The sequence below is a fragment of the Mustela erminea genome, chromosome 10 (genome assembly GCF_009829155.1).
Source record: "Mustela erminea isolate mMusErm1 chromosome 10, mMusErm1.Pri, whole genome shotgun sequence".
NCBI lineage: Eukaryota > Metazoa > Chordata > Mammalia > Carnivora > Mustelidae > Mustela > Mustela erminea.
Genome location: NC_045623.1, coordinates 75,849,286 through 75,865,434, shown reverse-complemented (window position 1 = coordinate 75,865,434; position 16,149 = coordinate 75,849,286). Strand labels below are relative to the sequence as shown.

General features: G+C 44.6%; 1 protein-coding gene across 14 annotated transcripts in view; it reads left to right on the top strand.

The window, feature by feature from the left end:
* Positions 1-16,149, top strand: part of ST3GAL3 (ST3 beta-galactoside alpha-2,3-sialyltransferase 3) — a 194,873-nt gene that overhangs the window by 74,184 nt on the left and 104,540 nt on the right. For 11 of the 14 annotated variants that reach the window (XM_032303244.1, XM_032303237.1, XM_032303245.1 and 8 more), the window contains one exon: positions 1,863-1,910. The exons of 2 other annotated variants lie outside the window; for them this stretch is intronic. In XM_032303244.1, the coding sequence (XP_032159135.1) occupies positions 1,863-1,910 (48 nt within the window). Of the gene's footprint in view, positions 1-1,862; positions 1,911-6,975; positions 7,510-16,149 lie in introns of those variants that run through there. One more of the 14 variants, XM_032303250.1, reaches the window with a different exon arrangement.

Genomic DNA, 16,149 nt, shown 5'->3' with positions numbered 1-16,149 from the left:
ACAGTATCTGCCTTCAGGGGGCTGATAGTCCAGCAGTGGGGACGGACATTACTTACAGTTAACACAACCGTTGTGTTGGATTTCCTTGTACAGTAAGAAAATGACATCAACTTGAGATCCAAAGGGTAATGCTGGGGTGGTAGTGGGGCTGTAGACCTCGGTCCCATACGCATCCAGCTGGCTTTCCTTGTTGGTGGGTGAGCCTTTTGAGTCTGGGCTACCCGGGGCTGTCTGGGGCCTTACATTATCTTGGTGTTCCGTAGAATTGCTTTTATTGAACTATACGTTGGCTTCATTTTGTATACGCTCGTGTTGGAAGAAATAGCCTTACCACATTCACACTCCCTTATTACAGAAATGCTGTGGAAGTTACAGTCTTCAACATCATACAGCGTCCCCCTCTTACTATTGGGACCCACAAGAGAAATTTCCTCCTGATGACTGTTTGCTATTTGCTTTGCTATTTGGTCTTTTAGTCACTCTGAAGCATCCCATTCCATCGAGCTTCAGATCTCCACACATGGCGATCTCTCTGCCTGGAATGCCTCGTTCCATTCTTGTTACGTTTAACTCCTGCTTGTGTTCAGCTGTTAGTTCCAGTGTGTGTTCTTCAGGGAAGCCTTCCCTAACCAACACCCACTCCCCTTTCTAACTAGGTCCGGGTGGCTTTTTTGTTTTTTGGTTTTTTTTAATTTTTTAAGTAGGCTACACAACCAGCATGGAGCCTGGTGTAAGGCTCGAACTCACGACCCTGAGATTGAGACCTGAGATGAAATCAGGAGTTGGATGCTTTACTGACTGAGCCACCCAGGCCCTGCCTAGGTCTGGTTCTTTCTTTCTTTCTTTTCTTTTTTTTTGTTTTTTAAGATTTTATTTATTTATTTGACAGAGACACAGTAAGAGAGGGAACACAAGCAGAGGGAGTGGGAGAGGGAGATGCAGGTTTCCCGCTGAGCAGGGAGCCCGATGCAGGGCTAGATCCCAGGACCCTGGGGCCATGTAGGTCTGGTTCTTAATGGGACTGTTCATAGCACTCTTTTTGACTTAGTTTTGAGTTGGATGCCTTGTTGTTTGCTAACTTTTTTTGTCTCCTATACTGATGGCAGGGAGGTCTGTGAGGAGACTGCTTTTTTGTTCGCTGCTGTATCTCAGAGTCATGGTATAATATCATGCCCAATCAATACTTCCTGATTGGTCGAATGAATGAATGCGCTGTGGGCACTAAATCTTGCAACTGTTCATTCTCTCCTTTCCTTTGGTGATTTGGGAGCTCAGGCCTCCTTGATTCTACCTCTGGTTCCCATGGCATGCATTTTGTGGACTAACATTCCCCTGACTATATATTTCCTTTCTCGACTTCTTCATTTTTAAGTTCCAGTGTATACTGTAAATTCCTGTAGGCCACTTAAAGCCCTTTTGGAGAAGAAATAATAAACAATTAGGTATATGAATAGGAAAAGAAAGGGAGAAGTCAAAGGGAAATGTTAGTGGCTTTAACCAGATGCAGGAGAGTTTTCTGTTGCATTGCTTTAATTTTATTTTCATTGTAAGAAGGGGAGGAAAAAAAAAAAAAGCTTGTCCCCTAATTTGGCAGGAAATGCCTCTGAAGAATTTGGGGCCTGTCTCTGCCCTGAGATGTTCTTCCTGGTAGCGGAAGGCTCGGGGCTGGGCTTAGCAGGGCCTCATGGCCCAGTTGGGGGGTTGGGCACCGACCCGTGGATGCTGTCTGTGCATCTCAGTGTTCCAGTCCAGTTGACTTTCCCCTGGGGGAGGATTTGGGCAGAGTTGGTGGGAGCTTTTTTTTTTTTTTTTTTTCCCCTCTAAGAAGGAGAAAGAAATGAACTTGTCCTCTTGTGTTGCAGATTCAGTGGTTCTTTCCTTTGACTCCGCTGGACAAACACTAGGCTCAGGTACCAACCCCTCCCTCTCTATCCTTTCAGCACTCAGCACTTGGCCACATTTGAAGTGGAGCCTGGTGAGGTGGGGGGGGGGGTATCTGGGGAGGGCCATGGACTATCTCAGAACCGTGGGAATGTCTTCAGGAGCTTTTCTGGAGACTCATGGTTTAGAAAGTGGGACGTAACATCCAGAAGACTTGGCCGGCTGCTTGAACAGTGGGCACTTGGGGGAGTGTGGGTAGATGCTTCCTCCTCGTTCGGAGTGTTCCAGGTTCAGATAAAGGATATGTGTTTTCTGAGCACATATCGTGGCCCAGAGAGCGGGGCAGAGGCCTTTGAGAGGCCCCATGCTCTGGGGATGCTAGAGAAGATTGTCATTGGGGCTCTCCAACACAATGTCAGGCCAATGGGAGTATGGCAGCTTCCTGAGGATATGCACATCCATATACTGAAATACACACCTCCCCTGGGATGCGCACTTCACCGTGCACGTGTGCCAACCCACGTGCTGGCTGACAGAAGCCCTCTCTTCCCCGAGTCTGAGCGCAGGACATACAGGCTGACAGACCCACTCCTTGGACACCAAATCCCTCCAGCTCAGTGGAGCTTGACTCTCCTAGGTCTGAGGCCGTCTCCCTGCTTCACACCGCTATGCTATTGGTGGTGAGCACAAAGAGACATCACTTTGGGTCTTTGACTTGCTGTTACACGTTGGTGTGGGAGCACCAGGATGACCCCACTGTGTAAGAAGAGCGCCTCCGGGCATCACCCTGCGTTTTTAGTCAAAGATGGTGGTTCTCGTATTGGTGGGTGCCGCCTGTAACTGGGAGGCTCGGCTGGCATGCCAAGGGCAATTAATCCATTTTGCTGTCCTCGAATGCAGTAGATATATGATCAGTGTTTCACAGAGCAGCCCTGACGTTCCGGCAGCTGTGGATGAGGGGAAAGAGGAGTTCGGAGGATGCAGTCACGGCTGCCCCTGTTTACTAAGGGCTTCCTGTGTGCCGATGCTGTGGTAGGAGCTTCAGACACATCTTGCAAGGTGGATAGTGTATCTTTGATTGTAGATAAAAGAAACTGATGCTCTGAAAGGTAAAATAACCTGTCCGGGCCACTCAGATCGGTCCGCCTCTGCAGCTCATACTGTCTCCCTTGTCATCTTGCTGTCTCATGCCTCATGTGCTTGAGATGTACTCTACCCAAATGCTGAGACAAGAGAGATCACTTTAAGAGAGAGTGGACAGGGGTGCCTGGGTGGCTCAGTGGGTTAAGCCTCTGCCTTCGGCTCAGGTCATGATCTCAGGGTCCTGGGATTGAGCCCCACATCGGGCTCTCTGCTGAGCAGGGAGCCCGCTTCCTCCTCTCTCTTCCTGCCTCTCTGCCTACTTGTGATGTCTGTCAGTCAAATAAATAAATAAAGTCTTAAAAAAAAAAAAAAAGAGAGAGTGGACAACACACAAAAATTAAATTAAATTAAAAAAAAGAATATAGATAATGTAAATATCAAGAAACAGTTTATATAATGTGTTCAAAATATGTCATTAAAATCGGTTTTATGGTATGTTAATAAAAATTCACGTAGGATTAAGAAAAAAAAGAGTGGACAGAGAGAAAGTTTTTAAATAGACACAGAAGTTGTGTCTACTTTTATTGGAAAAGATTGATCAATTTTATTACATTCAAGTTAAAAACTTCTCATTAATCAGAAAGACACCTTTAAGAGAGTGATAAAGGCAATTCAGGGCAGAAAAAAAGATCTTTGTAACACAAACAACCAACAAGGGCCACGTTTCCAGAATGGAGAACTGCAGAAATCAATAGGAATAAAGAAACAACCCGGTATCAAAACAAGCAAAAAGGCCTAAGTAGGCACTTCACAAAAGAGGAAATCCAGATGGCCAATAAACTTATGAAAGGGTGTTTGATTGCATTTTGCATTGCAACCTGGGGAAAGGCAAATTAGGATTTCTGTGAGATCCCTCTGCACCTCTACCAAAATGGGAAAACTGGAAAAGCTTGCTATCCCCGAGTTGGTGAGGATGTGGTAGAGTGGAAACTCAGAGCCTTTACTGGCCAGAGGGTAAATTGGTTACAGCCTTTTCACAAATGACCATGTAGTGTCTAGCAAAATTCGAATAGACACATACCTCATGACCTGGCATTTCCTCTCATAGCTATATTCCCTACATAAATGCATGCTTCTGTAGGTACCAAGATACATGTACAAGAAACTCTGTCATTGGACGCAGCTAAAGGCCTGGAGTGCACTAAATGCACTAAAGGTGCATTTAGCAGCTGTTTGAAGACTCTGAGATATGAATGGCAGCAGACAGGTTGGGGGAAAAGACTAGAATTAAACATGCTGCACACTGGCAATGAATTTCTCATTTTTCCACCGGTGTCCCATGTGCTTGGTAGACTGAAGCAGTGCACATCAGGGCACACAGGGAATTTCAGAAGACCTCTAGTTAGGGCTCTTGGGTGGGAAAGGAGCTCCGAGGCTCAGGCAGAGGAGAAGTCCCAGGGGTTCTTTTCCTCTGTTCTCTTGTGCCCTAGTCACCCGGCTGTCCCACAGTAGTTGTGGTGGTGGTGGGTTCAGTGGCAGCAGTGGTCTTTAAGTCCCTAAAACTGAGAAAGGGAAACCTTCCTCTCTGATCAGAGGATGTGTAATCCCGGGAGGGCGGGGTGAAATCTGTTGCCTTTTTCTCCTCTGCCTTCCTGCTGGTTGGATTCGGGTATAGTTTAGGAAATGTGTGACAGAATATGGTAACTAAGATCCCAGCTTTCAGGCCAGAGAACCAAGAAGGGGAGGCCCATTGAACTGGAAGGTACAAGGAGAAAACAGAGAGGGAAAAACTCAGTGGTTCCAGAAAATTATGTAGGACCTTCTGGGCTAACCCCTGAGCTACGCATGCATGCTTTTGATGCTAACCAACATACCAAAGAGTTTGAGAACTGATCTGAAAGACCACTGCCTGAGTCCCAGATGAGACAGTGGGTGGCGCACACAGAGGACACACATGAGTGGGCTTTGACATTCAAATCACAGCCCATGGAAGGCTGGCCATAACTCGCCCCCTAAATCCAGCCTGTTTAAGAGTCTGGTAGAAAAGAAAGGTCAACATTGCCCACTGGATTTATTTATTTAATTTTTTAAAAGATTTTATTTATTTATTTGACAGAGAGAGAGAGAGCTCAAGTAGGCAGAGAGGCAGGCAGAGGGAGAGGGGGAAGCAGGCTCCCCACCGACCAGAGAGCCTGATGTGGGGCTCAATCCCAGGACCCTGAGACCAAGACCTGAGCTGAAGGCAGATGCTAAAGCCACTGAGCCACCCAGGCACCCTTATCTACTTATTTTTAAAGATTTATTTATTTTAGAGGGAGAGACTGTGTGCGAGCAGGGGAAGGGCCGAGGGGGAGAGAGAATCCTCAAGCAGACTCTGTTGCTAAGCACAGAGCCTGCTAAGCACAGAGCCCGACACGGGGACCCAGGACCCTGAGATCATGACCTGAGCTGAAACCAAGAGTCAGACACTTAACTGACTGAACCACCCCGGCGCCCCCTTCCCCAGGATTTAAGCAAGAGCTAAAATTTCATCACTTCATATTCAAAATATCCAAGGTATAATCCAAAATTACTTACCATGTGAAGAACCAGGAAAATCTCAATACAGATGTTGGAATAATCTGACAATGACTTTAAAATGGCTATTATAGGGGTGCCAGAGTGGCTCAGTGGGTTAAAGCCTCTGCCTTCAGCTCAGGTCATGATCCCAGGCCTGGGATCGAGCCCCACATCGGGCTCTCTGCTCAGCAGGGAGCCTGCTTCCTCCTCTTTCTCTCTCTCTCTGCCTAATTGTGATCTCTGTCTGTCAAATAGATAAATAGATCTTTAAAAAAATAAATAAAATGGCTATTATAAAAATGCTCCACAAAATTAGAGCAAACAGTGTTGAAACAAAAAAGATAGAAACTGTTAGGCCCTCCTCCCACCACCAAAAAATAAATAAATAAAATAAGAAAGAACCAAATGGAAATATAGGGGAAAAAATACAATACTGACATTTAAAAAAACTCAACTGAATGGACTCAGGAACAAAATAGAAATGAAGAGAAAAGAATCAGTGACCTTGAAAGGAAATCAATCGGAATTACCCAGTGTGAACCTCAGAAGAAGAAAGAGTTAAAAAGTTGAGCAGAGCCCCAGTGATGCATGGGGCAACACCCAGTTACTGTCTCCCATTGGAATCCTAGAAGAAGAGGAGCAGTGCAGTACAGAAGAGTCACTCAAAGGAATAACGCCTAAAACTCCCCAGATTTGGTGCCCACGTGGGGTTTATCCTGCAAATGAAATGCTGGTTCATCATTCAAATGTCAGTCAATGTAGGCTGCCGTATTTACTGTCTAAAGAAGGGAAACTACATGGCCATGTTAGTTGGTGAAGAAAAAGTATTTGACAAAAATTCAGCATCTACTCCCAATTTAAAAAAAACAAAACAAAACAAAACAAAACTCAGTGAACTTAGAAGGGAACTTCTTCAACTGGATACAAGGCATCTCCAGACAACATATAGCAAACAGCAGGCCTCAAGGTGAAAACCTGCTTTCCCTCTGAGATCCAGAACCACTTCTGCAAGTCCTAGCTGGTGCAGGAAGGCAAGAAAAAGGAACAATGAGAGCACAGATTGGAAAGGAAGGGATACAACCGACCCTCCTCATAGGTGACATGATTGCCTACATAGAAAATCTCAAGGAATCTACCAAAAAAACCCCTCCTAGAACTAGTAAGTGAGTTTAGCGAGATGATGCGATATAAGATCAGAGCGTAAAAAATTTATTATATGTCTATATACTAGCAATGAATAATTAAAAATTAAAAAGATTTAACAGCAGCCCCTCTCCAGACCGAACTACTTACGTATAAATCTAATGGAAGGTGTGTGGGATCTGTGCATTCAGAGTGTTTCTTCTCCCACTTTTTTTGTCCCCATCCCCCCAAGTGTTCAACCCACAGATCTGGCAGCCACTGATTGTTGCCCTTCCTCTTTCCCTCTCACCTTTTCTGTCTTCTGATGTATCCTTGTCCAGCCTTTTTCTAGCAGCTCTGTCCAAGGTACCATCTTTTCTCCCCTGGTTAAGGAAGCACCTACCGGTCTCTGCTCATTTGTTACCTCCTGGTCATCCATTCTCCACACTGTAGCCAGAATGATCTTTTCAAATGTAAGTCAGATCATATCTTGTTCCCACTGAAAGCTCTCCTTTGACTTCACGGTGCACTTAAAATAAAATCCCAACTCCAAGACCTACAGAGTCCGACTTACCGGCTCCCACTCAAACAGTTTCTCTGGAATTATATCACATTTGTGTTTTGTCCATTTGTCCCTCACTGCCCTCAAGCCACATTGGCATTCCTATGAGTCTGTGACTAGGCCAGGTCCCTTTCTGCATCAGGGCCTCTGTGCTCAGTACCTCCTCTTCCTAGAATGTTTCACTCCCACTTCCCGTGACCATCCCAGGTCTGTGTTCAGATGTCCTCTCTGCAGGAAGGCCTTCTTGGACCGCTACACCTAAAGTCATCTGCTCTCTTGACACCCAGTCCTCCTCTAGGAAGGTATGTCTTTATTTCTTCTTCGCACTCATCCTTCCTTCAAAGTATCTGCTCTTTACTTGCATACTGTCAGTCTCCCCCAGTAGAATTTGGCCAGGGAACTTGCCTGTCTTGTTCATCACTGTGTCCCTGGTACTTAGAGAATAGTAGCTGGCACGTAATAGGTGCTCAGTAAATATTTGTTGAGGAGTAGAAAAATAGAAATGGCCATGTCCATCATGCAGTGCGTACTTAAGGATTATGTAAAAAAATGGTACATCCGTATGGTGGAATACTGCATAGCCATTAAAAATGATAATGTAATTTTACTTTTATCAACACAGAAAGACACTGAGGATATTTTTGAGTGAGTAAAACAGGAACAAAGAGCATGTATATTGAGGCCACGTATAAGTAAAGTTATATATGCACATTCACACATGTATTTCTGGAAAGAGATTTCTGAGAAGATGTTCACCAAAATGTTTACAGCAATTAACTTTAGATCATGGGAATTTGAAATGATTCTTAACTTCATTCTTTAAAAATCCAAGAAAACTTATTATATAGCTAATAAATAGCATGTGTTAATCCTACTGCTGGGAAAAAAGAAAATTTTTTTTTTTTGGAGAGAGGGACTCTGTCTTATTTTATGTAACAATTGCTTGGTGATTATTTGTCCTTATCTGCCCTACGAGGTGATAAGCTCCATGAAGTTTAGGATACCGACTGCATAGTGAGCTGTTTTTGCTATGTCTTGTCCCCATTGCTCTTTTGACATGTTGTCCGCCAAAATTCTCCTGCTGCTTCACTCAAGATACCCTGGCTTGGTCTGGACACACTTGATAGAATAGAATAGAATTCCCTGCATGCCCTGCTCAGGACATGGCTGTTTTCCCAGGTGTATGACCCATTGGCCGGCACCATCTGGGCTGGGACTCCTACCTCCTAGTGAGGTTCCACTTTCTGCTGGCCCCAGGTGTCTCATGCTGGAGAAGAGCTATGCTATGCTGGGATGGAGGATCCATAGTCTCATGGAACCACGACTTATCTGGAGCCTCTTGTGAGGCCTCTCCCCTCCCCTGCACCAGCGTGTACCCATTTAAGATTGGATTTCAGTTTGTGAACTTCTGAGTTATTTTACTGGGTCAGTTAATTTAGTCTAGGTCAGTGAATTTTTCTGTGTTTATCTTATAATACTGCTTTTCCTATTTTAGTCTGTCTTTGATGAATTGATCCTCCGTTATGACTTATTTCCCTGCCTTGAGATGATGTGGGAGCTGTTTGCGTGTTGGCCAGCCCCTCTGGGCTGTTGCTGACTCCCATGACTCATGTGGGGCATGGCTGGGGCCTGTGTCCATCACCGTGGGGCAGAGGCGTGGTGGTAATAGATAATTGCTCTCTTCCTATGTGGGTCTGCTGTTCTTATTGCCTCTGAGAGTCAGGGTGGCATAATTTAAAGAAAAGCTTCAGAGTCAGACCTGGGTTGGTTCAGCTGGTCTGCTTACTGGTTGGGGATCTAGAACATGTTCTCTCTGCTCTCTAAGCCTCTGGCCCCTCACACATAGAATGGAGACAGTGCCTGCCCCGGGGGGCCATAAGGATTAAATAGAGACTGTAGGTGAAAGTATTGAGAGCAGTGTGAGTACACAGTAGGTGCTCAATAAACAGTTGTTTCCCTCACTGTCTCCCTTTGTCTGCCATGTCTGACAGTCCATTTTCAGCTCTTGTCGACTTTCCCTTTCACCCGAGCCATGACCTATATTACGTACATTTAATATAGCTTATGACTTTTATTGGCGACTGTGCAGTGCCATTCCTTTGGAAATGAGAGACCTCTTTCCATTGGGATAGGTCCTCGTTCCATTTACCACTCAGTTCCTTTGCACTTAGCAGTTCCGAATCATTCCATTTACCACTCAGCCCTTTGCACTTAGCCATTCATCACAGCTCAGAGGCTGGAGCCAAAGGTGACCCCGTCAGAGAAGATCTGGCTACAGGAGCTGCTTCCATAATGTGGTTGGAGTTTTCTTCCTGGTGGCCTGTCCTGCCTGGCTGGCCTGTGTGTATCCTGATATGAAGTACTGTCATTTTTTTTTAATTTTTAATTTTTTATAAACATATAATATATTTTTATCCCCAGGGATACAGGTCTGTGAATCGCCAGGTTTACATACTTCACAGCACTCACCATAGCACATACCCTCCCCAATGTCCATAACCCCACCCGCCTTCTCCCAGCCCCTCTCCCCCAAGCAACCCTCAGGAAGTACTGTCATTTTCCCATAGAATGACATCCATATCTTTAGCCCATGAACTAAACTTTATATACCCTGGTAGTGTTCCTCAAACTCCTCCTCTTCGTGGGAAATGTTCTGATGTCCTCAACAGCCATTAGTTACTAAACATCTGCTTTGTGCGGATTATAGGGACAGCTGGTGGGAATTTGTGGTGGCTCTTTAGACTGAAAGAGGGAAGTGGGTCACTGGAGGCCAAAAACACCAGTAGCACAGTTGGCTCACGATGTGCACTTGTGTTCCAGAAATTCCATTCTGTGTGTCCGTGGCCTAAGGATGAGACTAGAGTAGGATACCTTGCTTGGGGACCTTCGAGGGAGGTCTCACTTCACTCTGGAATAGGATCTCGCTGTGTAGTGTGGTGTTCCCAGCTGTTTACACATGAGAGCAGAGGTTGAGAATGATTCTATTTGTACACCATGCTGAAATAAGCAGGGGGCACTTAGGGTTATCTAATTGGGTACTGTGAGAGCATTTAAAATTTTTTTTTAAGATTTTATTTTTTTTGATAGAGAGAGACGCATCGAGAGAAGGAACACAAGCAGGGAGGAGAGGGAGAAGCAGGCTTCCTGCAGAGCAGGGAGCCCAATGCAGGACTTGATCCCAGAACCCTGGGATCATGACCTAAGCTGAAGGCAGATGCTTAACGACTGAGCCACCCAGGCATCCCACATTTATGATTTTCTTTACGGGATTATGAACAAAATAAAATACAAAGTATTATGGAGTATATTAAATGTTTGAATTGCTGTTAAGACCCAAATAGGCATTTTCAAATTTTTAAGTGAAAAGCTCGAGCTTATAATTTTTTATATCAGGGTTTATGTCTCCGAGGTGGTCAGTTTTCATAAATGTTGCATATATGCTTGAAAAGAAAGTGCATTCTCTACTCGTTGGGTGTGAGGTACTCTGTATATCAGTTCAAATTTAGTGATTGTTCTGTTCACGTCTTCTGAATTTTCATGGATTCTGTGAGCCTGGTTTTTCAGTGGTTCTCGTGTTTCCCATTGTGATGACAGAAGACTTACATATTTCTCCTTGTAATTTTGTTAATTTTGCCTTAAAGAGAGAGAGGGTTCATCGCTAGGTGCATGCACACTTTAGTGCGTGGCCTCCTTTTGTTTATGTCCAGTGTCTGAGCCTCCTAGGAGTTTGCATGAGCTTAGAACACCAACGTGGTCCTTTGGAACGGCAGTGGAAGAGTTAATGGTTAATTTCAACGACCGTTGCGCTTGTTCTTGTTTCTGACGTGGTGCAGGTGCAGGAGGAGAAAAGCAGAGATTTGCATTATCCATGCCACTTCCCACCTGGAGCCAGGCAGCGGACACACATGTGCTCCTCGGTCAGGGATTTTTATAATGCTGAGCTTTGCAGCTTGGCTGAGGCAGGAAGCCCAAACCACCAGACTAAACATCTCTCCTTCACTGCATGGCTGTGGGCTTGCTGCTTTGACACCTGTGGAGAGAGCACCTTCAGGCCCTGGGGGCGCTGTCTACGCACATTGGTTTGCGTTGTGCCGCTGGCCCGCTGACTTGCGAGTCCCAGAGTCTTGTGTACTTATGACAGATTCGACATCCATGGGCTGCTGGTGAGACCCAGGCTTTAGTGCCAGCTTCCCCAGCTGCAGGTTGACCCTGAAGAGTTGGTACACTCAAAATAGCATTTCTCTTGTCTAAGCGGCATTCACATGCAGCTTCAAAAAACACATTTGTATAGAGTTAGATGCTCTGGGCTCTGCAGCCTTGCCCAAACCCGACAGTAAGGAACTTTGCTCCTGTGTCCCAGAGCATTATGTCTCTGCCTCCCTGATTGCTTTCTGTTCTAGTTTACATTTCCTAAAGATCAGATGTAAGCTTTCCTGCTAGTCCGGGAACTCCATGAGGAACAGGGCACAGATCAGTCCACCAGTTCCCAGCTTCTGACTCTGAGAGTGCAGGTTTGGTCAGGTCAGAGCCCTGGCTGCGCTGGAAGTGGGGTAGTCACTCGGGAGCCTCAGGAAGTCTTTGTGGAGAAAGTTAAGTTTTTGGCTTTTACAAATGACAGGGGGGAATTGCCTGGGCAAATGTGGAGTCCTCGGAAGGAAACCCCAAAGTAAAAGTCAGAAACTGAAATGAGGGAAGAGTGCCTAAGAAGAGCCAGGGCAGGCTCTGTGTGGGCAGGTGACTGTGACGTAATTGTCTGGGTGCACTGGGAGCGCTGTGGAAGGGGGTGGGGCTGGCAACAGGGAGCTGCAACTGCTGGTGGCATCATGGGTGCACGGTGCCTGTTGCCCCCTGCAGCAGGGGGTGGAGGAAGACAAAGAATCCAGGTCTTAGAGCTACTCATTAGGCTCTCTTAGTCATCTGGTCACTCCATTCATTCTTCCATCTGTTTAGCACGTTGATGGAATACCAGCCTCTATGCCAGACCCTATACAAGATACACTGAGTTAGGATTGTTTAACGGCAAGCAACAGAAACGGAATCTGGCTACCTTAAAAGAAAAAGGAATTTGCTGGAAGGTCACATGTACCCATAGAACCCAATTAAAGGTCAAGTAGCTGGTCCTCAGAAAGGACATGAAGGGCAGTGCCAGGAGTCTAGATTACAACGAATGGTCCATTTCTTCAGCACCCCGTTTTACTCCCTGCCTACCACTCAGTTTAAGAGAGAAGGAGACCAGCTAACTAACCTAGCTTTTGTCAAGTGCCTCCACTCTGGGCAGGCAAATCCTGTTTCAGTCTTCACCACTCGCCTGCAGGAGAAGGGCAGTTCCTTCAAAGAAATTCAAGGGGCTCGTTTCCAAAAGAAGACAGAAGTGCCTTGAGGACAAATGATTGTTAGTGCTCTAACAGTGTGTTAGAGGGGCCTGAGAGAGGGGTCACAACCTAAGCACAAGGATCAGCGAATGCTCTTCTGAGAGTACATTTGAACTAGGGTCTAAAGGATAAGCGGGAATTAAGCCAAGTAAAGAGGAGAGGACACATTTCAGACAGAAGAACACTGCTTCTAAGAAGAAGTCTTATGTTGAGACAGCTCATGGTTACTATTATTATTATTATTATTATTATTATTCAAGGAACTGAATGAAGACTGGAATGGCCTGAGCAGAGAGCACAGTAGGGAGGATAGTGCAAGATGGAGATGGAAGGGTAGGTAAAGGCCGAGCCACAAAAGTCCTTGTGGCACTACCAGAATATGTTGGATTTTGCTTTGACAACTGTTTTCTCGAAGGATGAGTGTGTTTGCCAAGTCAGCAGGATGAACGAAGGCACTGCAGTTAGAGGAAACGCTGTCTGCAGTAGCTCTCAGGCAGAAAGGCTGCCCAAAGGGGAGTGGCAAAAGGTGAGCCAGGAGGACAGGTACAGACAGAGGAAGAGCTTGCCACACGGCCTAAGCAACAGTGCCGATCCAGCAAAAGCAGTGACCGCGGTGTAGGGAGAAGGATCTGTATTTAGAAATGAGAAAGGATACACCAAACATGTCTTTCTTGGAGGACTGAATGGTAAACAAACAAAACAAAACAAAATTAGGACTGGGGGACAGGGTGCAGTTAAGTGTGATTTGCAGCATTTTGAGTTTGAGGTGACTGTGGGTCCCTTAGGAGCAATGTATAGGGAATAACCAATGTGGGAAGGGGTTGGGAATAAGGTTTAAAAGCATGTATAAAGGCCTAGAGATGGTAAAGATACTTTGGAGGAAAATAAAGTAGCTCAGCCTGGCCAGAACATAGCATTTGGCAGGGGCAGAGTGGGGGTGATGCAGGGACTCCAAAAGTTAGGTTGGAATGGTCACCATAGGTCAGATCCTGAAGGGCCTTATGAACCAAGACACTGGGATTCATTCTTAGAACAATAGAGGGCATTCAGAGGTTTTAAGCAGAGTTATTTTATTTATTTTTTATTTTTATTTATTTATTTTTAAAATTTAAAAAAATTTTTTAAAAAAGATTTTATTTATTTGAGAGAGAGCATGAGAGGAGAGAGGTCAGCAGGAGAAGCAGACTCCCTGCCGAGCAGGGAGCCCGATGTGGGACTCGATCCCGGGGCTCCAAGACTATGACCTGAGCCGAAGGTAGTCGCTTAACCAACTGAGCCACCCAGGTGCCCCTATTTTTAATTTTTTAAAAGATTTTTTAATTTACTTATTGACAGTGAGAGAGAAAAATCATAAGTAGGCAGAGAAGGGAAAGCAGGCTTCCTGGTGAGCAGAGAGCCCAATTCAGGGCTTGATCCCAGGACCCTGAGATCAGGACCTGAGTTGAAGGCAGAGGCTTAACCTACTGAGTGACCCAGGTGTCTCTTATTATTTTTTGTTGTTGTTAAGATTTTATTTATTTGACAGCATAAGGAGGGAGAGCTGCAGAGGGAGAGAGAAAAGCAGGCCCCCCACTGAGCAGGGAGCCTGACATGGGCCTCGATCCCAGGACCCTGGGACCATGACCTGAGCTGAAGGCAGACACTTAACTGATTGAGCTGCCCAGGTGCCCTTTAAGCATAGTGGCTTAGTCAGTTAAGTGTCTGACATATGACATAACCATATTTGTCATGTAGAAAGATAGCTCTGGTCACATCAAGAAGAATTTGTTAGAGAGGGACGAGACAGGGGGCAGGTAATCCAAATGAGACGTGAACCTGGCTTCTTAGTCAAGGATTAGTAAAAATGGACAAAAGTAAGTGGATTTGAGAGCCATGTAGAAGATGAAATTTAAAAAAAAAAAACAAAACAGGGTAATTCATGCAGTACAAGGTTTATAGCAGTATTATCCACAACAGCCAAATTATGGAAATAGCCCAAGTGTCCATTGACAGATGAATGGATAAAAAAGATGTGGTATATATATATACAATGGACTATTACTCAGCCATAAAAAGGAGGAAAGCTTGCCATTTGCAAGGACGTGGATAGAGCTAGAGAGTGTTGTGGAAAGTGAAACAAGTCAGAAAAGAACAGATACCATATGGTTTCATTTATTTGTGGAATTTAAGAAGCAAAACAAATGAGCCATGGGAAAAAAAGAGAGGCAAACCAAGAAACAGACTCTTAACTATAGAGAACAAACTGGTTATCAGACGTGAGGTGGGTGGGAGGTGGGGGAAATAGGTGATGGGGATTAAGGAGTGCACTTGTGATGAGCACTGGGTATTGTATGGAAGTGTTGAATTGCTATATTGTATACCTGAAATTAATATTACATCACACTGTATGTTAACTAACTGGAATTTAAATTAAAACTTCATTATTTTAAAGATTTTATTTGGGAGAGCGCGAGTGAGGTGAGAGAAAGTACAAGCCAGGCTGTGGAGAGGCAGAGGGAGAAGCAGATTCCCTGCTGAGTAGGGAGCCCAACGTGGGGTTCGTTCCCAGACCCTGGGATCATGACCTGAGCTGAAGGCAGACAGTTATCAGAGTGAGGCATCCTTAAAGAACAACTTAAAAAAAAAAAAAAAAAAAGACACGGTAATTATAGAAGGAAATAGGAATCAAGGAATTCTTTCAGGTTTCAAGCTCAGTGGCTGGGTAAATAGTGGTACCATTCATTAAGGCAGGGACTACAGGAGAAGAACCAGGTTCTACATGTGTGAGAATGGTGAAAGAGAACTCTGTATGGGGCAGCCTGAATTTCAGGTGTCTGTAGGAAGTGGATATGTCCAGCAGACAGCTGGATATACAAGTCTGGACCTCAGGAAAGGAAAATCTCAGACCGAAGACTGAGACTAAAATCCACCTTGCCTCCCATCTTAACCCTACAAAGCTTAAAAGCAAACCTTGAAAGGATCAAACGTTCTAAGTAATTTAACTGCACCTCAAAAATAAATAAGGAATGCACAAATATTCTGCATCCAACAAAGTAAAGTTCACATGGCTGGCATCCCATCAAGAATGACCAGGCTCACCTGCTCACCTGAAACTAATACAACACTGTATGTTAACTATACTGGAGTTAAAATGAAAAACTTATGGGTGCCTGGCTGGCTCAGTCTGTGGAGCATGTGACTCTTGATCTCAGGGTTATAAATTTGAGCCCCACGTTACGTAGAGATTGCCTTTTAAAAATCCTAAAAAAAATTAAATTAAAAACTTAAAAAATGTTTTATATATAATGACCAGGTAATTCAGAAAAGCATGAAAAAAATAATCCATAATAAGGAGAAAAAACAGTCAATAGAAATAGACCTAGTGATAACAAGTGATAGAATTAGTAGGCAGAGACATTTGAAACATATACTATATCTTCAAGAAGATAGAAGAAAACATAAGAATATTAAGGAAAGACATTTAAGATATAAAAAAAGAAATTTAGAGGTAAAAAATAGCATTTGTGATGAAAACTATACCAAACCAATAAATAGTCAGTTAGATACTGCAGAAGATAAGAGTGCTGAACT